The following is a 22,387-nucleotide window of genomic DNA, read 5'->3' as shown; positions in this document are numbered from 1 at the left end:
ATCTGAGCCCTACACTCCTGAAGAAAGACTTTTCAGGATGGAATCCTCCAGTCCAGCAAGATTTGGATAAATCCCCCATTTTTTTTCTAAACTTCTATATTAGTTTCCTGGGGCACCTGGGTGGCTCAGTCATTAAGCATCTGCTTTTGGCTCAGGCCCTGATGCCAGGGTCCTGGGATCAAGCCCTGCATCAGGCTCCTTGCTCAGTTGGGAGCCTGCTTCTCCCTCTCCCTCTCTCTGTTTGTGTTCCTTCTCTCTGTCAAATAAATAAATAAAATTTAAAAAATAAAAATAAACGTCTATATTAGTTTCCTGTAGCTGCCATAACAAATTATCACAAAGAGGGTGGCTTAAAATAGAAATTTGTTTACTCACAGTTCTGGAGACCAGAAATTTAAGATTAAGCCATTAAATCACCAGGGGAGAGTCATTCCTTGCCTCTTCCAGCTTCTACTGGCTCCAGGCAGTAATCTTCCCTGACTTCCTTGTTCTCATCTCTGGCTCTGTCTTCACATGGCCTTCTCCTTTCCTCTGTCTTCTCTTCTGTCTCTTACAAGGACATGTGACATTGGATTTAGTACCCAATGGATAATATCCAGCAAGCTCTCACTTGAGACTCTTAGTTTAATTATGTCTGTGATAACCCTTTCTCCAAATATGGTCACTTTTATAGGTTCTGGGACATAGACATTTTTTTGGGGGGAGGGTCACCATTCAACCCCCTACACCTTCTGAATGGAAAACGACCAATAAGACACAGGATTTGTTGGGGCGCCTGGGTGGCTCAGTGGGTTAAAGCCTCTGCCTTCGGCTCAGGTCATGATCCCAGGGTCCTGCTCCGTGGGGAGCTTGCTTCCTCTTCTCCCTCTGCCTGCCTCTCTGCCTACTTGTGATCTCTGTCTGTCAAATAAATAAATAAATAAAATCTTAAAAAAAAAAAAAAAAGACACAGGATTTGTTGACTTTGAGACATAACAATAACAATTTCTGGGGCGCCTGGGTGGCTCAGTGGGTTAAGCCTCTGCCTTTGGTTCAGGTCATGATCTCAAGGTCCTGGGATGGAGTTCTGCATCGGGCTCTCTGCTCAGCGGGGAGCCTGCTTCCCCCTTTCTCTCTGCCTGCCTCTCTGCCTACTTGCAATCTCTGCCTGTCGAATAAATAAAGAAAAATCTTAAAAAAATTTTTCTCTTAATGGGGACATACATAGGGTTCTTTAAAAATGTAGATAGGATAGTGAAAAACTATGACAAAGAAGCAGAAAAAAAAAAAAAAGCCCAATGCTAATCAACAACATTAACATGATTGTTTTTGTCCTCACTGTCAAAGCCACACAGAAGGCTCTGTGCAGACTGTGGCCTTATTGTCTCTCCCCCGGAAAGTTTCTAAGGCCCAGTATGTTGAGCTCTGAGGACAGTAGAACATTGTGACATTCTGCCAAAAAGTTCCAGTTTAAAAAGAAAGGATTATTTCGCCCAGGAAATTCTATCATCATTGCTAAAGAAGAAAAAGATCGGGAAAGGAAGGAGAGAGAGGAATGAACACAGCACTGAGCTCTGCAGCCTTCAGCCTCTTTCCGAGAGAAACGCTCACTCATCTGTGCTTTCGAGACTGGATGGCAAAGAGGAACCTTTCCTCCTGCCAATTGCCATCCAGCGCTTCTGTATTTTCGTCGCTTGCTCTTGCTGCAGCCATTCCATCTGGAACTGAGGCCCGCAGCGTTAGTGTGGCTTGTGTTCCTAGCCTAGCTAGGCTCACCTCTGTTCAATCCATATCTGAGAAGATAACCAAAAGTTTCTATTCAAAAAAGTCCAAAAAGAGCAGACCTCTCCTGGCCTCACGCCTCACTTTAGCAATAAGGGGCCTCTTGAACCAAGGAAACCCACCATAACATGTCCACGTGGGTCACCCCACGGTGAGAGTCAGCTCTGTGGACAGTACCTCTGCCCCATTTTGGAAAGGCACAATCAAAGTGATGAGAGTCACTGTCATGTGACAAGCTGCTACTATTTCACCATTATCAATAGTTATTGAACACATGGAATAACCACTGAATAGTTATCAAGGACAGTGTCCTCTGACCTCACTCTGAAACAGAAAAATCAAGCAGTGACAGATTGTTGCCATTCCATCATTGTCAATATTTATGGGACATTTAGAGTTACATCCCAACTGGTGAGACACGGCATCTCTCTCCAGGGAGCCTGAGCCACCTCAGGAGTAGGAATATAGGAAATAATATAGGGAAAGGACCTGTGTTATCCTTGTTCCCATTTAGCACATCTTGTGTTTCACTGATGCTCAGTAAGTAAAACCCATCCTGTTAATGACCTCTTCTCCAGACTACACAGCCTCAGAGGCAGGGTTCATCTTCCTGTTTCTTCCAATTGTTCAGCGTCACCAATTATTACTCTGAGGGGTGTTAAAAAAAAAACTGTCCCATATTTACTTAGCTGATAGTCTTGGAGCAGCAAGCAAGCAGATCTGTCTGAGGACCTGGAACTAGCCCTGTGGCTGTCTGCCCTTCCCACCTCCCACTTCCCACTTCCATCCCACCACTCCCCAACCTCACACCTCAGCTTGACCGCCCCCCCGCCAACATAACCCCTCTAGAAGGGAGGGTCTCAGTCAATGAGTAGCTTTTGGGCTTTGTATAACTTACTTCAAATTAGTTTATTTGGAGCCCTCTGCTAATGAGTTCTTGAACAACTGAGTGGGAAGGTGGGAAGTTGGCATCTAAGAATCCTTGCTACATGGAAAGCAAGTTAAACACATATACTATTTACTATATGAGTAGTATACATATACATCAGTAGTATACATAGTATTTGAGTTCAGAGAAGATTTGAACAGTTGTTACCTATCCATCTTTAAAGCTGGATGCTGCCAGTGGATTTCACATGTCCATACACTTGGCATTGTCTTCTCTAAGCCCATGTGATGGGGAGTCCATAGTGGAATGGCCTCTGGGTTGCTGCTTGGTTCACCCTGACCCAAGCAGGCACTCCACTTTACGATTCAGGAAACAGTTAAAATGGCACTATGCAGCCTCTCAAACTAAGCTCTCCTAATTTAGACACTGATTCCCTTGAAAATAAAAAGGTGCCCCAAAATATCCCTTGGGTGGGTAAACATGTTTTTTTAAAGATTTTATTTATTTATTAGACAGACAGAGATCACAAGTAGGCAGAGAGGCAGGCAGAAAGAGAGAGGGAAGCAGGCTTCCTGCTGAGCAGAGAGCCCAATGCAGGGCTCGATCCCAGGACCCTGGGATCATGACCTGAGCCTAAGGCAGAGGTTTTAACCCACTGAGCCACCCAGGTGCCCCTGGGTAAACATTTTTGAGTCAAAACTCATTTGTGAGAATAAAGCAGGGCAAGAAGGGATGACTAAAGGCAGCAAAGGATCACATCAGCTCAGAATTCACCTAGCCAAGACAGTTTTCCAAGTCTCCACTGACTAGGCCTATAGGTGCCGTACTGTCCAACCGAGCAAGTCTGTGGAATCTGATAAGCATCCTGAAAAATGAATCACAGAAACAAAACCTCAGTTTAGAACGAGGGATCTGACACTCATCACTAAGATTTAGAAATAAAGAGAAGTTCCTCAATCTCAAAGAAGAGGGTGCTTCCCAAGTCACAGGCATGAGAAAGAGGCCTTTTTGCTCCTGCTGGGCTGGTAAGCAAGAACAAAACATGATTTGTTCCGGAAGTCATGACTGCAAAAGCTTGCTTTCTGGGCAAAGTCCCTTTATAGGCACACAGCCCATCCCTCTCGTATCTTTGGAGCTCCCACGGACTGGGGCCCCAGATATACTTCTTTACTGAGGATGATGCCTTGGTGAGGCACCAGGAGGCAGAGGAGCCAGGCTGTGGTGGATGAAGCCTGACAGAATCCATGACAGGACAAGATAGTCAGAAACATGAAACAGCCATTCTGGGTATCTGGGGAGCCCAGACATAGGACTCAAAGGATACTGCGTGTTACAGGCAATACATCACGAAACAATGTAACACAACGTGATACAACAGAGGACATGGGGGATTTTAAATTTTACATATATTTTTATTTATTTATTTTTAAAGATTTTATTTATTTATTTGACAGAGAGAGATCACAAGTAGGCAGAGAGGCAGGCAGAGAGAGAGGGAGGGAAGCAGGCTCCCTGCTGAGCAGAAAGCCCAATGTGGGGTTCGATCCCAAGACCCTGAGATCAGGACCTGAGCTGAAGGCAGCATCTTAACCTACTGAGCCACCCAGGCACCTAAATTTTACATATATTTTTAAAGGTAGCTTTAAAAAATACAAAGGGCCTTCTATCCTCACCTTCAAATTTGAGAAACTGAGATAGAAACAAACTTTTGAGAGACAAAAGAAATGAGAAAACTGAGACAGAAAACAAATTTCTATTGCTTTCTCCCATGTTCAAGACACATTATAAAATTGGACCCTTGCTATAAATGTACATTTTATATTTCATTTTCCTAATACTTACGAGCAAACTACTGGGTCACTGAAAGAATTGATTCAGTGGCCTGTCAGCAGGGCACCAAAATTTAAAAGCAGCCTGGGGAAGTGGATGTCATTGGCATCCTCACCCTAATGTTTGCCCAAATTAGAAACAAATCACTTAAAACATTAAAGCTGGGTATGTCCAGATGCACTAGTGTAAAGGTTGAAGCTACATTTTTATGTGGGATTTCCCCCTTTACTTATTAAACATTCAGAACATTGTTTTTTTAAGTAATTGGTGATCTAATTTGTGGCAAATGAGTACAAATTAGTATTGGGGTCAACCAATAACAAGCTGTGACCCTGGGCACGTTGCTTTGTATCGCTCAGAGCCTGGAGTCTGTTAAGCACCGTCAATAAACTCTGCTAGTGCCAGCAACTCCTTTTCAATCAGTATGTAATCCCTCATCTCTTAGTGATCACAGAATGAGTTCAAACCACAGAAATCAGTTATGATCTTTAACAGGGGGTTCTCCGCCCCCTCTTGGAAAGAGGGAGCAGTAACAAAAGGCCAACTTGGTGGAGGCTCCACTTCCTATGAGATCATAGAATGATTTTTCCAAGGCACCCAGCAATTTGTCATATGAAAAGGAGCTATGGAAATGAAAATCACAACGGAGAGAATGTGACTAAAAATGAAAACAGGCAGTAGAATGCAAACTCCGCTTCTGAAACAGCTTTGGCCTCCATCCCTGTCTTCCTGCCCTCCTGCCCTAGCTTGGTGTCCTGCACCATCTCGGCCAGGGACTTGCCACCACCCCTAGTAGCAGCGCTCCTCCATCCCTTCCCCACATCTCCGTGGGTTTGAGCAGGCTGTAAAGCAACGTGGGTTACGAGAAAATGTGTGGTCTAATGCCATCGGTAGAGAACGTGTCTGTGGCTGTGTTTATATCTAGGGATGTATATAGACAGCTTCACAGAAAAAAAACAACAAATATTAAGAATGGTTCTCTAACATGTGATCTGTTCCTTTTATACTTTGGACATCATTGAAAACTGGGAAAACATAATGATTAATTTTATAATCAGAAAACAAGTAAGAATGTAGAGAACAAACTGATGGTTTCCACAGGGGAGATGATGGGGGAGTGAAACAGGCCCTGGAGATTAAGAAGCGCACTAGTCCTGATGAGCACTGAGTGATGTATGGAAGTGTTGAATCACTACATTGTATACCTGAAACTTATACAACACTGTATGTTAACTAACAGGAATTAAAAACTTTAAAAAAATAAACCCACCATTTTTGGAGAACAAAAGGAAGAAAGAAAAAAAGAAAGAAAGAAAGAAGAGAGGAAGGAAGGAAGGAAGGAAGGAAAGAAAGAATTGAAGCAAGCATTCCATGATAATCTACAGCAAACAGGGACTGCACTGGCTTCGCCAGGATGCCAAGCTGATATCTTGAACTGAACACAGCAAACAGGATAAAGTCCAAACTAGAATTTAAGGTCCTCTATCCATGACCCCAGGTTACTTCCCCGACATTATCTTATGTACCTCTGGCACATACCCTAAACGGAAAACACACTAGATTGTTTACCCTGGATTCAGTCTTCCCCACCCGACTTGGCAAGTCCTTGCCCATGTTGTGCGTACAGCCTGCCTCCTGAAGACTTCCTCAAGTGCCTTTTAGAACCTACCCACTGGTAAGCACACAGAGCATTGATTTCATCTGGATATGTAACATAATTAATTGTGTTTTTCTCTATTCCACCAAGCAGTGAGCTCTCCAAAGGCACATTGCACCTTGTCCCCTGAGAACCGGGCTCACTGCTTGGTACCCAAATATAATCAATAAGTGTTTGCTGAAATAGATGATCAATGCAAGGAGGAGGATGCCCCTGGGGCAGTTAGCTGCAGAAGACTTTACAGGAGTAGGATTTGAACTGGGTTTGAAGAAGAGGTAATATTTAGATAGAAGCGATAGCTTATTCCAGTTACCATTGTATGTTAAAAATACAAGGACTTCCTCAAGGGCATTGTTGGCATTCTAATGTAGACTGCTTAATATTACAGAGTAAATTGATCCTAAAAGTTCTCCTTTAAAAGGGAGATGTACCTTCTTATTTTGCACTACCATTCTTAAGCTACAAGGATACAATATTTACAATTAAAAGCTAGTTGTCGTTAATAAAAAATTAAAAGGCAAATGGCAAACTGGGAAAACCTTGACAACATATATAATAGAAGGTTAATAACTACATATCAACAAGAAACTATTAATGGGTAAAGGGGGAAAAAGGCAATTCATAAAAGAACAAATTCAAATGGACAATATATAATCAGAGGAAAGTTTAAGATCATTAGTAATAAAATAAATGGAAACTAGCGTGGGCTACAACTTTTCACCTTCCAAACTGACAAATTAAAAGATGCTACTCAATATCATTGGGGGAAAGACAAAGTACTTTCATGGGGCTGTAACTTTTCTGGAAAACAATTTAGAAATAAGTTTCAAGAGTTTTGAAAATAAATCCCTTGAACCTAGTAATTACACTTGAAGGATTCTATCCCAAGGAATTAATCAACAATGTACACAAAGTTTTATACATGAGCACCACCATTCCTAAGAACTAAAAGCTGGAAACTATAAACTACCAACTGTAAAAAAACAAGTGTAATACTACTACATTTATTTGATGCTATAGTAAAAATCACGTATTTTTAAAGGATATCGTCATTGAGGAAAATGCTCACAATATAATACAATACAAAGTGGGAGAAAAAAGATTTAATTGTACGCATTCTGGAAACAGGACTGAAGACAGCCTTGGGAAATGGGATTGGGGAAAGAAGGATAGCCTTTCCCATTTTACTGTTCTTCTTTTTCTTTGGGTCAGTAATAATGGTATAGCAGTTGCTATACAACCAATAATAATGTGAATGTTTACTGTGGACCAAGCATCGTTTTAAGTCTCTTGTGTTTATTTTCTCATTTAATCCTCCCAACAACCTGATGAGGTAAGCACTATTATCATCCCCACTTTACAGTTAAGAAAACTGAGGAACAGGGATGTCAATCAAGTAGTCCAAGGTAGAGCTATGATTCAGAGGCACAATTTTGACTCCAGGCTTGTTCTCTTTAACTACAAAGAAATGGTACCCCTTGTAGTATGGTGTTTGTAAATAAAGAACCTGATCCCACTTTTTTGCCCTGGTGGTTTACTCACCCCAAAAGCTTCTTCTCCTACCTAGCTGCATAAGTACTTGATCTCTTTAAATCCTTGTATAATTAGGACCTACAAATGAGTCGAACACTGAAAACAGGGTGCAAAATTGCAATCTGCCCCTCCTCTTTTTTACTCTGCTTTATTTTCTCCAAGTATTGATCTAGCATATTATACAATTTTCAGATTCACCATATTATTTCTGTCCCCCTCCCCCCAGCCAGGTGATCTCCACTAGGTTAGGAGTTTTTATCTGTCTTGCTAACTGGGATATTACAGCCTGGAAAGGTACTAGCTACAAACCAGGTGTTCAACAAATATTTATGGATTAAATAAAGCTTTTAAAATACACCATGAGGGGCGCCTGGGTGGCTCAGAGGGTTGGGCCTCTGCCTTCAGCTCAGGTCATGGTCTCAGGGTCCTGGGATTGGGGCCCGCATCCGGCTCTCTGTTCCGCGGGGAGCCTGCTTTCCCCTCTCTCTCTGCCTGCCTCTCTGCCTACTTGTGATCTCTCTCTGTGTGTCAAATAAATAAATAAAATCTTTAAATAAAATAAAATACAGCATGATTTTCGCTTTCTCATTTTAAGACTAAAACAAGTATACACATGTATATGGGGGAGAAGAAAATATTTCAAAATGTTAATGGTGACTCCAAGTGATATGTCTCCTTGTTCTTTGTGGTTCTATTTTCAAATTTTCATGTGAAAATGTACTATTTTACCATGACATAATTGCTTTTAAAACATTTCTTCTAAATCTCGGGTAACTTACCTTGCCATGCGCAGCGAGTTGTCATTGCTGCAAATACAAGAAGCCCTCTTCCTTGTGTAATGCAGTCCACAAGGGGAAAGGTATTGATGGTCTTTAAATAAATTATTGCTCTTAAATCATCTCCCAATATTTTGTGGTGGTGAACTATTCCTTAGAGAAATAAAAATTTCTGCCTCTCCCGGTCGACCGCGGCATGCCTGGAGAACATACCCACCTAGCAACCGGGAGTCAGCTGAAGTGTGGCACTGCGCCTTTAACTCCGGGTAGGGGAGGAGGGCGGCGGATAATTTCCGTTCCTCCACTCCCTCCACGGCCCCGGTGGCAGCTGTCACCTGTAAGGCGAGCGACGAGCACAGGGGATGGAACCTGGCGCCTATTGGACACAATACAAAGGCAGAAACCTACCCCGAAGGCTGGGGGCCCGGCGAGCCGGAGGCGGTGGGCTCGCAATGCGGCCCTCCGCGCCTTCCTCCGGGAGACACCCGGGCCCCACGACGCGGGCGTGACCAAGGTCCAGCTTCAGGGACACTCCCGTCCCGCCTCGGTGAAACGATCAGGTGAGCCTGGCAAAGGAAGACCTCGCTCCCGGAACCCCTGCTCCCGCTCGTCCCAGCGGGCGCGGAGACGTGCACCTGCCCCGGCAGCCCGGTACCGAGGGCGCGTGGGAAGGGGCGGCCTCGGCTCCCCTGCGGGGCTGGACTGGACCATGGCGCTAGCCGCCGCGGCCGCGGCCGCCGCCGCCGGGGTGAGCCAGGCGGCTGTGCTGGGCTTCCTGCTGGAGCATGGAGGCAAGGTGCGCAACTCCGATCTGCTGAGCCGCTTCAAGCCCCTGCTGGATGCAGGCGACCCCCGCGGCCGCGCCGCCCGCAGGGACCGCTTCAAGCAATTTGTCAACGACGTGGCTGTGGTGAAGGAGCTCGACGGCGTCAAGTTCGTGGTGCTGAAGAAGAAGCTGCGGCCCGGAGGGGCCCCAGAGCCCCTGCCCTCGTGCGTCCCCGGCACGCTCGGGGCACTAGCCCTGCCTTCGAAGATCACTTCCGTCTCACAGTGGGAACCGGCTGACCCGGGGGCTCCATCCCCGGCCGCGGCGCAGCAGGCGGTGGAACCACCTGAGGACCTGGCCCCGCCGGTAGAGCCACAGGACACGCCGGGGGCTCCGGCCTCAGAGCCCACTCAGCCGGCCGGGGAGGTGTTGTTAGGTCCGGCTCAGCAGTCAGGGGCGCCCTCAGACGCCCAGATTTCAGGCTTTGAGCTGGCCCTGCCCCCCAAGGGACTCCCTACAGATGTGACCCCGCCGTCTAGGTCGCGGTCGGTGGAGGCCTTGCCCCACGCAGAGGCGCGGGCCCCGGAACCTTGGCGTGGGGCGACGAAAGAAGAGCCAGCACCGGGTCGGCACGCGCAGCCGCCTCCGAAGCCCTGCATGCTGCCTGTGCGCTGCGTCCCAGGCCCCGCCGCGCTCCGGATCCGGGCCGAGGAGCCGGGCCTGCGCCGGCAGCTGTCGGAAGAGCCGAGCCCGCGGAGCTCCCCGCTGCTGCTGCGGCGGCTGTCAGTGGAAGAGTCTGGCCTGGGGCTCAGCCTGGGCCCGGGCCGCTCCCCGCACCTGAGGCGCCTGTCGCGCGCAGGCCCGCGCCTGCTGAGTCCGGACGCGGACGAAGCGCCCGCCGCGCCGCCACCGTCTGCTGTGCCCCTGGAGCCGACCGAGCACGAGTGGCTAGTGCGGGCGTCTGGGGGCTGCTGGACCCACCAGCTGCACGGGCTGCTGCTGCGCGACAGCGGCCTGGCGGCCAAGCGCGACTTCATATCTGGCTTCACGGCCCTGCATTGGGCCGCCAAGAGCGGCGACCGCGAGATGGCGCTGCAGCTGGTGGAGGTCGCGCGACGCGGGGGCGCGCCGGTGGACGTGAACGCGCGCTCGCATGGCGGCTACACGCCGCTGCACCTGGCGGCTCTGCATGGCCACGAGGACGCCGCCGTGACGCTGGTGGTGCGCCTGGGTGCGCAGGTGCACGTGCGTGACCACAGCGGACGGCGCGCCTACCAGTACCTGCCGCCCGGTGCCTCGTACGCGCTTCGCCGCCTCCTCGGCGACCCCTGCCTTCGAGGCTCTACCGAGGCAGACGTCACCGGTGCTGGTGGTGGCACTTTTGCGGCCCGGCGCCCAGTGCAAGTGGCCGCCACCATCCTCAGTTCCACCACCAGCGCGTTTCTGGGTGTCCTCGCCGATGATCTGATGCTCCAAGACCTGGCTCGAGGCATGAGGAAGTCGGGCTCCTTTAGCAAGTTCTTGGGTGCCTCGCCCATGGCTCCACGTAAAAAGAGTAAGGCCCGCAGTAGCCTGCCGGCTTTTTCAGAAATCTCTCGTCGATCTACTCCAGGACCCTTGGCTGGTCTAGTGCCCGGCCTACCCCCCACAACCTGAGGGTCCGTGAAGCTCAGCTTGGTTGATGTAACCCGGCCTGCCCCTCGCTGTCTAAGCCTGGCCAAAACAGCGGCTCAGCACCTGTGGCTCCATCCTGTTTCCAGCTTTGTCCACTGAAGCCTATTTTACCCCCGTGGGCGAACACCTCTAGCTTCTCCCTGAAGCTTGACCTGTCTCTGAAATGGTAGTCAAGATCTCAGTGAGAACCTTCTATAAAGAACTCTAGACATCAGGCTTGAACATTGGAGGCTCAGATTTTAGGATCAGAGTTAAGTGCCCTGAATGAGTTAACCCAATACCTCCGCCATCTACACGCTCCCAAACCAGAACTAGAGGAAGGGTCTCTTTAAATTTAGTGTGCTGGGCGCCTGGGTGGCTCAGTGGGTTGAGCCACTGCCTTCTGCTCAGGTCATGATCTCAGGGTCCTGGGATCGAGTCCGGCATCGGGCTCTCTGCTCAGCAGTGAGCCTGCTTCCCTCTCTCTCTCTATCTGCCTGCCTCTCCGTCTACTTGTGATCTCTGTCAAATAAATAAATAAAATCTTAAAAAAAAATAAAATAAATGTAGTGTGCTGCTGGATTGTCAGCTTTAAGATACTAGTGGTTTTGTAATTTGATGCTTTTATCCTGTTTTTAAGTTAAAATGAGGTAAAACAACTTTCATAATAACCTTTTGAAATTATATTTTTCAATTTTTAGGCAAAATGCTCATTTTCAATCTTTTGCTAAGTATTTTGGAATTCTACCTAAAAAAAAAAAAAAAAATGATCAGGATCTAAAGGAAATTAGTCCCAACAACAAAACCCTTAAACGTTTATCTACCTCATTTTAGATGCTCAAGATTCTAGAGAGACTTGAACACAGAATGTGACCATTGTGAATGTAATTAATTTCAGTTGTACTGTGAATGCTCAATATTAGAAAATGAGCATCTTAGGAGTGAGAATGACTTAACAGTGAGAGAAAAGAGACATTTTGGCAAATACTTTCAATTTCTGGTTGTCTTTATGATGAAATATAAACAGCCTCTTCGGCACTGGTGGGTGGTTATTTTGATTTGGCATGAACATTTAATATTTTAAGTGTGATTTATCTGTGAATGCACCATTGTGCCATGTGTCTGAATCTGGTTTTCCATTCTGGCTGAGCCTTTCAATGCAGTAGGTGGATATTCAAAGAAAAATATGTCATAGCATTACACCTGAAAAATAACTGGTTAAGTAGGGATACTTAAACAGCAACCATTTTATATGAAAATTCTATAGAAGCAAAAACTATGTTATATCCACCTTTAAAAGCCATCTGAAAGCAAACAACTTATTCCAAAATAGGAAATGTTGAATTCTTTGCTCAGTGACCTTAGAGGGATGGCTTAACTTCTCTAGACCTTTATTCCTATCTGTAATTGAGAAGGTTTGTAGCTATTTACCAGGAGGTCCCAGGTTCAACACACTGTAACTATAATGTCTCTTTTTCTATTTTAAAGATGGGGACTCTATTTACTCAACCAGCCTTTTAAAAATATCATACTGTGGTAATGCTCTGCTTTTGCAAATTATGTTTGCATGTCATTAGCTATAGCAAATAGTTTTTGTGGCACCGGGGAGTGTGGCTTCTCCCCTCCATATATATTTATCAGTGAGGTCTCTGACATAATTTAAGGCCGTCCTTAATGGAATGTTTTGATTTAAGCAATGAAATAAACAAGTTTCCCATTTTGTTCCTGCTTGTGTGATAATGTACTTCCCTTAAACTTTCTCCAGCTCCTGCTACCGTATTTTTCTTGTCTTTTTATCTACTTACTTCTTCAGTTTCTCCTCATCTTCTTCTGCCCCTTCCAGGCATTCCATTATTGAAAGAGTTTGGATTGATCATCTAAATGCAGGTTGCACCCACACATGGATATTAAAAACAAACAAACAAACAAACAAATGAATGCAGGCCCTGATCTGACCTTCTCACCTTCCTTGCCTGGAACTCTAGCTAAGCGGCATAAATTATTTTAAAATGCAAATTAACTCTGTCTCTGCAGAAAAATTGTGGGAGGCAATAATTACAGCAATCTCAGTTGCTGAAGGTCTAGAGGACAGAATAAAATATTAGATTTTCCATGGTAAAAGAGAGGCTTGACTGAGACAGGATAACAAAGATCACAAACACAGGTATGACCTGCCTTGAGAAAGACAAAATCTAAACCACCAAAGTAGTAATAATAATAACTAATGTCTATTACACTCTTAAATAAGAGGAGGGTTACTTAAACTCCCAGAAGAATCTTTGTGTTTCAGAAAGGCATGCTGCAACGCTTCCAAGTGAAATAAAACATTTGGCAAGAATTTAGGATCAATAAGCCTAAAACAAAAAGTGTTAGAAACCACTGTTTATTCCTTGCAGATCAAGACTTTCTGAAACTATAAGTCAGTAGGAAATTATACTTTGATATGCATATGGAAAGTTTTCAAGAACCATATATTGCCCAGCACAAGGTACACCTATGAGGGTTATTTTCAACAAGTGACAAAAAAAAAAAAAGTTGCTTATAAGTTATGGCAATTTAGCTGGCTGGAATTGTCATGGGGAGGAGAATCACTACTTTTAATGGGGGAGAAGTTAATTGTTATATAGATATGTATGAGTCACCCAGTGCAAGCTTTTAAATAAAGGTTTATACTTCCTTTAAAGGAGGTTGGAAGTTGTTCTAGAACGTGTCTCACTTAACTAATGGAGACCAGGATATGCGTGATGCACATACAGCCTGTGTTTATTAAGTACCAGGCACGGTTTTAACCCCTGTGCAGGTATCAACCTCAACATTACAAGGTAAGTTCTGTTAGTATCTCTTGAATTTAAGGTGAGGAAATTGAAGCCTCAAGAAACTGTAAATAGCTTGTCCCAGCTTCACAGCTATAACTGTCAGAGCTGCGGGATGGCCTCCTGGTGCTCTTTTCCATCAGTGTCCTGCTGCAGAAAAGCAAGTGGTCTCATCTCAACCCTTACTCATCTAGAGAGCTTAAACAAGTCACCCAGTTCTCCAAGCACTATCTCCCTCCTTGGGGCTGTAAGACTGGCAGTATCTATCCCACAGGCTTCGAGGAGGGTGGACCCTAGGGAAGGAGTAGGTAGAGCTCCTTGGGAACTGCAACACCATCTTGAAAGATTACCAGGGGTGCCCAGTTGGTCCCACAGGGTATCTGGCTACATTCCAAAACCAAATAGCTCTCATTTGTGGCTTTGCTTTACCAGATCACCATTTTTTAACTATGTTAGTATGTGTAAATAAATAACAATGGACTCTGCTGGGAAAAATGTATTCCCACCAAAGGGAGATTATCTCACATTCTGTATGATATCATACAGAATGTTAAAAATAGACACCACGATGTCTTTCTTAATGCACACTCCCTTACCATCCTTAGCCCTGTCTTCCAGACCTAATGTCATCCAGCCAGCTGGACTGAAAGCACTCCTCAACACAGTTCTAAAGCTGGGCTCACTCAGAACCCATATTCTCTGCCTTTTTTGACCCTTTCCTGTTAGAAATTATTTGGCCTTTTAAAATAGTTTGATAAACAGACTTTTTATTGCTCTCCAGATAGCTTTTTGCCTTGAACCTTTCGCCCTGGCCTAACCCTTCCAGAACAGCCACAACTCTGAACTTGAACTTGTGAAGCACCGGAGGCCTCAGGTGTTTCTGCAGGGAAGTGGGAAAAAGGAAGAGACCGAGAAACAAGGCGCGAGGGTGTGGTGGGAGTGAGGGTGGGGATATGTCCAGACATCTCCTGGGTGGGGGGGGGGTCTTCCTAGGGGTAAGGTGGTGCTGATTTAAGTTTCAACAACAGGTAAACACCTACCCTGCGGGTCTAACCTGTAGCTAGGCTGTGACCGTAACACTGCGGGGGTCTTGGAGAAGATGCTTTATAGCTGCTGCCCCACCTCCTCCTCCTGCCCCCACGTTGCTCTTTCGCCTCTTCTCTCTGCGGTGCTCAAGCACATTTGACCTAAATTTCCACCCAAGCTTCTGATTTACATGTGAATGAACAGCACCACGATCTGTTCTGCGAGGATCCCTGAGGTCTACAGCCGCCACTAGCGGAGGTATGCGGTGTGCGGAGCAGGCTGTTCCAGACAGAATGCGCGCGGCTTTGGGGCGCCGCGGAACACCGCTTCCCTGTTCGGCTTGCAATCTACAGTCTGAAGGTAAAAAGTACACTAATTAAATCCATAATAGGAGGAGCGGCGGGGGCGGGATGAGGCCAGCGGGGGAGGCGGCTGCGGGGCTGTCTGTTGCCTAGCAACAACGCCAGCCGAAGTCTGCTCTCTGCAAAAAGCCAAGGACCGCGAGGCAGGCTGCGGGGCTGGGGGCAGAACCGACCTGCAAGGGCGCTGGCGGCTTGAGAAGGTGGGGGCAGAAACCCCAAAAGAGACCCACGAAACCCTCTTTTCTACCCCGGGAGATTAAATAAGGCTCTTTTTGATACTGATACTCGAGATCAACACCCCCGGCTTCCCTCCTCCCCACTTCTCATTAACCAACAACATTTCAATCAACGCCTGGTAGCAAAAGAAAAGCAAGCCAGCTTTCCCGTGGCTGGCCGGCCAGAATTTCTTCCCGACAGAAGCAAAAAGGCTCAGATCCAGCCTTCAGGCTTAACAAGTACTGCTCTTCGAGGAAGGCCAAGCCCCTGTGCTTAGCTCAGAGGGCCTACTGCCTGGGGAGGAGGCTACGGTGGTGTAGGTAGCCGTCATCACAGGGCGAACAGTGCCCTCTGCTGGTAGCGTCCTGGCGGTGGAATTCACTGGGCCTCAAGCACCGGCCCACACACCACCATCAAAAGTCTTAGTCTGGAGGCGCACCTGGGTGGCTCAGTGGGCTAAAGCCTCCGCCTTTGGCTCAGATCATGATCTCAGGATCCTCGGATCGAGCCCCGCATCAGGCTCTCTGCTTTTCAGGGAGTCTGCTTCCTTCTGCCTCTCTGCCTACTTGTGATCTCTGTCTGAAAAGTAAATAAATAAAATCTTAAAAAAAAAAAAATTCTTAGTTTGGGGGCACCTAGGTGGCTCAGAGGGTTAAGGTCTGCCATCGGCTCAGGTCATGATCTCAGGATCCTGGGACCCAGCCCTTGTGAGGCTCCCCACTCAGGGGGGAGTCTGCTACTTCCTCTCCCTCTGTCCTTCCCTATGGTCTCTTTTGATGATCTTTATCAAATAAATCTTTTAAAAAAAAAGTGTGATGCCAATACTGAACACCTATGGTGCTCATTCTTGCACTCTGACAGAAAAACAGTGTGAAAGGGACATAAAATGGGGCAGGAAGAACACACAGGCAAGATGAAAAGATGGGTGCGGGAGGTGTGACCCTACTCCCCATCTGGTAAGGACAAGCACAGGAGCCTCATAATTCCCCATGGGAAAACCCAGCACAGAACCAAAGTGCACTTTGGGACCACAACGGGACCACAGCAGGCACTGATCCTCAAGTCCATCTTGGGCTGGAAGTGCTTTGTCTGAGCAGCACATAATTTCCATTGGCCTAACTAGTGAATGTTAAGTGTTTTTCTAAGAATAGCACAATGGGAGAATGCAGGGAGTGCTATACAGGGCAAAAGGCAGAAATAAATTTATTTCATCCAGACTATAAACCAGCTGCCCTGCTAGGATGAGGACTTTGGAGTGGAGGCCCCGCCCACAGCGTTCAAAGGAGAGAAGCAAAGCATAATGTTAGAACCCGCAACTGCCTCAGCAGGAGCCCCTTATGTTTTTCATAAAGAGGCACAATGTTAGCATTGTTCTGCGCTCAATGGCCCGACTGTTAAAACTAATGCTTTTGGTATGAATACGACCATTTAAAATTCCCAGCCAGTTGCACTTAGTGACAATAGGCATCAGAAAACAAGCCCAGAAGCAGAGATTTCTCACTTTGGGGTCAGTTGGCTTTAAATACACATACACATGACTTTAAATGTGCCCAACTTCCAAAAATACACTCAGCGTTTGCATCAACAATATTCTTGGCCCTGGCATGTGCAGCTGCAAATACTAAAGCACATTTTCACATGTATATTTGAGAACTTAACATTGACTCTGTGCACACGAGGCTGATGCCCAAACAGAAGTGAGTGTGTGTCTCCTCCATTTCATTCCACACCAGCACCTAACTTCCCACTCCCAACCCCAGCTCACCCCCAGCTTATCTCCTCTAGCACACAAGCAGAGCAGTCTCTCTAGGTCCTCAGCCCCCCATTCTAAGGTCTCCAGACCATGACTCCTCCCTTCAGCTCCCATGCCCAACAGTCCTCCTCAAGCATGGTGGATCCCGTGGGGTCTCTTAATAAACTCACTTTTGACAATATATTTCTTGCTGAGACTTGGAATAATTATCCTTGAATTCATCAAAGTTTTTAGGCAGCAAAGCAACTGAACCTATTATGTATATGAGGAAATTCCCTATCCCTTGAGTCCTGAAGGGAAGCTGTTTACCCTCACTTGTACTTTTGAGGGTGGAGGCTTGGGTGAAAACCAGCAAAGGAGACCTGGGGGTCGACCAGTCAGGCCTAGGCCTTTGTGGTAGTGATGGAGTTACCAGAACTGTAGGGATTACTGGTGGCAGTAGAATCACAAGGCCTGGCATCCCCTTGGTCTCTCCAGGTTTCAAGCCTGTATCCCAGTCTTCCCAGGGATTCCCAGACCTGACTGAGGTCCTCCAGCAAATTCCTCTTCTGCTCTAGTCGGACAAGGCTGGTGTACTTTGTCTGTAAACAAGATTTCTCCCCCAAGCGAGGCTCCAGGAGACACACACACTTCTCACATCAATTATTATTAAGAAAGAGAAGAAAAAAAGACAATTTTGCATATTAAGTAGAAATGCTCCTCTGATTTGTCTCCTCTCCCTCCCACCAACCCAGACAGAGCCTCTCTCCTCAAAAAGGGGAGGGATACTGCAGTTTTAAAAATCCATAAATTAATTAACAAATAACCCACGATACTTGGGTAAGGCTACAAGAAAACACTTAGAAGGATCCTGGGAAGACCCCGCCTAGGTCTTCCCTCTCCCCGCAAAGGAAAAGCACCGAATCAACCAACGTCACCCCATCCGGAGTGATGTGGATAAGGGGCAGAGGCGGTGTCCCCCACCCCACCCCCACGCCACCACCTGTAATTAGAGGAGAGGCGGAAGGAAGGGCGGTGTATCTGGAAGATGGGTCTCTGGGGGCCAGGCCAGACTGGGAGTCAGAGGACAACAGCCAAGGTCGCTCCTGACGGCGTCCAGTTGGTCCTGAAGGAGCCGGACCCGCTCGTCCAGGCTGCGCTGCTGGGCCAGGACGGCAGCCTTGCCCGCCAGTAGGGCGCGATAGGCGCTCAGCTCCTCGGTGGGCAGGGCCCGCACCAGCACCTCGCGCAGGGCCCGCTCGCGCCGCGCCACATGCTCCTTCAGCTCCTTGGCGTCTTCCTGCTGCCGCTGCAGGAGCCCGAGTCGCTGCAGCAGAGAGGCCTGCAGCCGCAGGGAGAGTGTGCCATGAGCGGGGAGAGGGGGCCTCCGTTGCCGGGACCGTCCCAGCCCAAGCCGGCAGACCCCTCACTGCCCCGTTCTCCCCAGCCCCAACCTCTGTCACCTGCTCGTCTAGGTCGCTGTCTACGCCCGCCCGGGCCAGGGCGCGCCGCACGCGAGCCAAGCGACTACCCAGCAGCAGCAACAGGCCAAGTACGCGCTCTAGGTCGGCCATGAACCTGCTGAACCGCTCTAGGTCTCGGGGAGAACAGGACTGGCCCACCACGGCCTCCAGAGCAGCCCTGCGCCTGGCCCAAGCCTGGGCGGCCCCGTGCAGCTGCTCCTGCTCAGCCTCAAGGTTCCGCAGCATCTTTTGGAGGAGGTCGGCTAGCTCCATCTGCAGGAAAGGCGCAGGTACTTAAGGGTGAGGCCAGACACCCACGCCTCAGCCCATATTTTGGGCTCTTGCCACACCCCATCTCCACCAGAACCTCCGCACTCACTTTCTTGGCTTGGATGCTGTTATTTGGATCAGGGAGACCCTGGCCACAGGCCTGGTCAGGCACAGGGTGGGTGGTATGGTTTTCAAACTTCGTCTCCTCCAGAGAAGTTGGCAGGAGCTGGCTGGAGCTAAATAGATAGAACCTGGGGAGGAAGCCAGAGCTCCCTGGGTTGTCCTGCCCCACATTGCAGGGACTTAGAATCCCCTGCATCCTTGGTGCCCTTCACTCACCCTGGCTCAGGACTACAACCAGCCTCCTTTCCAGCTTCCTCACATAGTGGCCTCATTGCAGCCCAGACCTCTGCTAAAGGAATCAGCCCATCTAGCAGGTCCAGGGGTGGCTCTGGGCTGGGACAGGAAGTGAGAGTGTCACTCATAGATGGATCCAGTCTGGCCAGCTCCTGAACCAGCTCCTCAAGGCGAGGACTGGGCCATGTTGGCCTGGAACCAGGCTGGCCAGTGCCCCAAGCCAGGGCATTATGGCCAGGAGCACCTGGGGTATTGTTGCTTGGAGGTCCTGGGGCATCAACTGGGAGAGGTTTGAGAGGGTCACTCTCTGCAGCTGCAAGTGAGTCAATGGTCAGCAGTCCATTGGGGTCAAAGGTTGCAATGTCACCATTTGCAATCCCGGGAGGGCTATAGTTTACGGTCTTAGAGACCCCCATAGAACCATTTATCCTCTGCCAGCAGTCATCTGCCCCTGCAGTCCCTGGGTGCTCATGGAGGGGGTGCTCCGGGGGGACTGTAGCCTGATCAGCACTCTGGCCCGAGCCAGTTCCATACTGTTGCTCAGAGACATGGACACTAGAAGTGGAAGAGACACTGAATCAGAAAAAGCTCTGTCCAGAGACAAGCAGTGGCCTCCAAGGGCCACCTGTCCCCATCCACACCAGCCAGGCTCCCAGGCTCCAGCTAGGAGAGGGCTCCCCATCTCTCTAGCATTTTGTTGATATGTGTGGGAAGGGAATGTCTCACTCCGTTTGGCAGCAAGAGGCAACTCACCTAGTTGGGTTTCCCGGGGGGGCATGGGTGTCTGGAGGTGATCTCCTTCTGACCAGGGGGACTTCCTCCAGGAAAACCTCATCATCTGGAAGGGATGGGAGCCGGGCAGACCCCTTACATGTCTCTGAGACCCTCTGTTCCCAGTCAGCGGGACTGCTCTGGGGATACTCTGCAGAACACACCACTGCAGCTTCCTTCTGGGTCAGGAACCTGGAGGAAGGGACCCCACACTGACCACAGTGACCAGGAAAGAAGCTCTGGGTGCTGCACCAGAGACACAGTGGGGTGGGGTGGGTGTGCAGGGGGACCCTCCGGGATGTGGTTTGCAAAAGACAGAATCAGAAGGCTCAAACTGAGGGTGGGTGAGGGGCCCTCTCTTTCTTGGGCAAGAGCTATGAAAACTGCTTTTCTCCAACTTGCAGTGCCCCAGTGGTCCCTGTCTCTCACCTGGCAAGTTTGGTCTGAAGCAATGGTCTGGGGGTTTCTGCTCCTTGGAGAACAGTCTGGAAAGGCAAACAGTTGCTTGAAATGTAGCTCAAGTTTTCAGTCTCCCAGCTGTCCTCCACCCCAAGCCTGCAGCCCCTATCTTCCACACCTGGACAATGGGCATGACCCCTCCTGGGCCTCCCCAAAGAGCCAAGACTTCCCCTGAAGCGCTCCGACTCCGACTGGAAGGCCTATAGGTGTCACAGAGCTTCCTGTACCGAGGTTCTGGGTCCTCCATGCCTTGGGGCTGGGTCTCAGGCAGCCATCTGTTCCGGTGACCTTCGATTTCTGCGGGCACCTTATGCTCCTGGGGGTCGGGCCTGACGACCCCAGAACTGGAGCCAGCCTCCCTCGAGCATTCCCCTACGGATCCACCGCCCCGACCCACGCAGTCTAGCTTCCCCGGCTCGGAGAAACACCACTTCTGCTGCTGGGTGGCTAGGCGGCCCCGGCCAACGGTTCCCCTCGAGGGAGCTCCGGAGCGCACCGGCTCCGCTTCCCTGCCGCAGGGGTGGCTGAGCGAGGCCGAGCGCGGGTGCGCCGCGGGGGGCCGCACGGGGGCGGGGGGACGCAGGCGGGCGGGCAGGCTCATGCGGAGCTCCTTGCGCTGGAAGGACGTCTCCCGGAGCACGCGCCGCTGGGCGCCTTGCAACCGCTGGCGGTAGGCTGCCCGTGAAGCGGGTGGGCTGGGCGGCTCCGCGGCCCGCGCCTCCGCCTCCGCCTCGGCCGCCAGCGCAAACAGCAGCGGTGTGGCCTGCCGGCTGAGCGGCCCCGGCGTCCCCCGGGCCTCCGGGGGCCGCAGCCCACTATGCGCGGTGGCCGCGGGCGGGGGCTGCGGGGAGGCGCGAAGGCTGCTGGCGGGGGCCGGGCCGCCCCACACCACACGCACGTAGTCCCAGTCCAGGTAAGGGAGGAGATCGGTCCCAGGCGACGGCGTGCGTGGCTCAGGAGCCCCGGAGGCCGCGGAGAAAGAGCTGTAGGCTGAGTCGGCGCGCGCGGACAGCCGCCGCAGGTCCAGGCTGCGAGTGGACGAGGCTGGGGAGGCGCGGTCGCCCCCCGGCCCCGGGGCCTCCATGACTGCGCAGGTGAGTGCTGAGGCCAGCTCCGCGGGGCCTGGAAGGACACAGACGGCGTGGTCGCGAAGGAGCCCCGGGTCAGGCTGGCCCCTCCAACTCGGGCAGCCAAGTGCTTACTGAACATCCCTTCCCGGGTCACACGGCCTTTAGCGCTGCCACCTCCCATGCCGGGGATGACATGGGTAGGGCCAGTCCCTGGGAGCAACTCTGGAGTTCGAGGGCGTTAGCTACTCCCCTTAGCTCCGGGGAAGGAGTTGATGACTAGCCCACTCCCCCCTGAGGTTCTCCAGGCTGGCAGCCCCCGCCTCTCCCTAGCACTTCCAGAAGCACCAAGAATGTACCATACTCCTGCCCTCCCCAACCCAGTCCCGCCCTGGCGGCTTCCTGGCGGCTTTGTTAGCTGCTCCATGTGATCTTTCCCTAATAAACAACGGCCAAGAACGTTCTGAGATTACAGGGGAGCCAAGAAAGGAGGGGGCAAGACCTAGGTCAGAGGCAGCCTCACAGCCCCCCCCCCCCCGTGTCCAGGTGCTTCATATAAATATCTTGATCCTCTACAACTGTTATCTGCATTTTACAGATGAGGACTCTGGGGTTTTCAGAGGGGAAATGACTTGCCCAGGGGCACATAGCTGCTAAGAAGCAGAACCCTGTCTGGCATCTGGGCCTGCCTCCAAGCTTACTGCAGCCAGAATCAATTTCCTAGTAGCCAACCCTGCTGAAAACCAGTTTACCTTCACCACCGCCCCCCCTCCCAACTGCCAGAAGCCTCCAGTAAAGCCTAAACTCAGCTCTGGGAAAGTCACTCCCACCTGCTTGCAAAATACTAGCAGATACCACAACAATATGGTCTCTGCTTTGCAGCCTCAAACCCCCAGCTTTGTTCTGCTACTCTTGCTCCTCCTACTGGGCCCAGGTTAGAGGTCTTCTGACCTTTTGGGACCCCCTACACTGTGTCCTGAGCTCCC

At 49.6% G+C, this 22,387-nt stretch overlaps 2 protein-coding genes across 2 annotated transcripts; one reads left to right on the top strand and one right to left on the bottom strand.

Moving 5' to 3' along the window:
- The first annotated feature begins 9,155 nt into the window (after window positions 1-9,155).
- Window positions 9,156-10,868, top strand: LOC111140756 (sosondowah ankyrin repeat domain family member A). The gene has a single exon (XM_022492950.1). It carries the CDS (start codon window positions 9,156-9,158, stop codon window positions 10,866-10,868), a length of 1,713 nt encoding a protein of 570 aa, XP_022348658.1.
- Window positions 10,869-18,023: 7,155 nt separating this feature from the next.
- LOC111141218 (shroom family member 1) lies at window positions 18,024-21,418 on the bottom strand. Its single transcript, XM_022493627.1, has 7 exons — window positions 20,453-21,418; window positions 20,305-20,360; window positions 19,858-20,067; window positions 19,087-19,659; window positions 18,857-18,983; window positions 18,478-18,750; window positions 18,024-18,356 (listed from the first exon to the last, which is right to left on the bottom strand). The coding sequence occupies exons 1-7, from the start codon at window positions 21,416-21,418 to the stop codon at window positions 18,024-18,026; spliced, it is 2,538 nt and encodes an 845-aa protein (XP_022349335.1).
- Between the last annotated feature and the right edge of the window lie 969 nt (window positions 21,419-22,387).

The sequence above is a fragment of the Enhydra lutris genome, unplaced genomic scaffold (assembly GCF_002288905.1).
Source record: "Enhydra lutris kenyoni isolate GAN:26980312 unplaced genomic scaffold, ASM228890v2 scaffoldscaffold5, whole genome shotgun sequence".
In the NCBI taxonomy this organism is placed as follows: Eukaryota; Metazoa; Chordata; class Mammalia; order Carnivora; family Mustelidae; genus Enhydra; species Enhydra lutris.
Note: the sequence above shows the minus strand (reverse complement) of the source record. Positions and strands in the feature narration are given on the sequence as shown.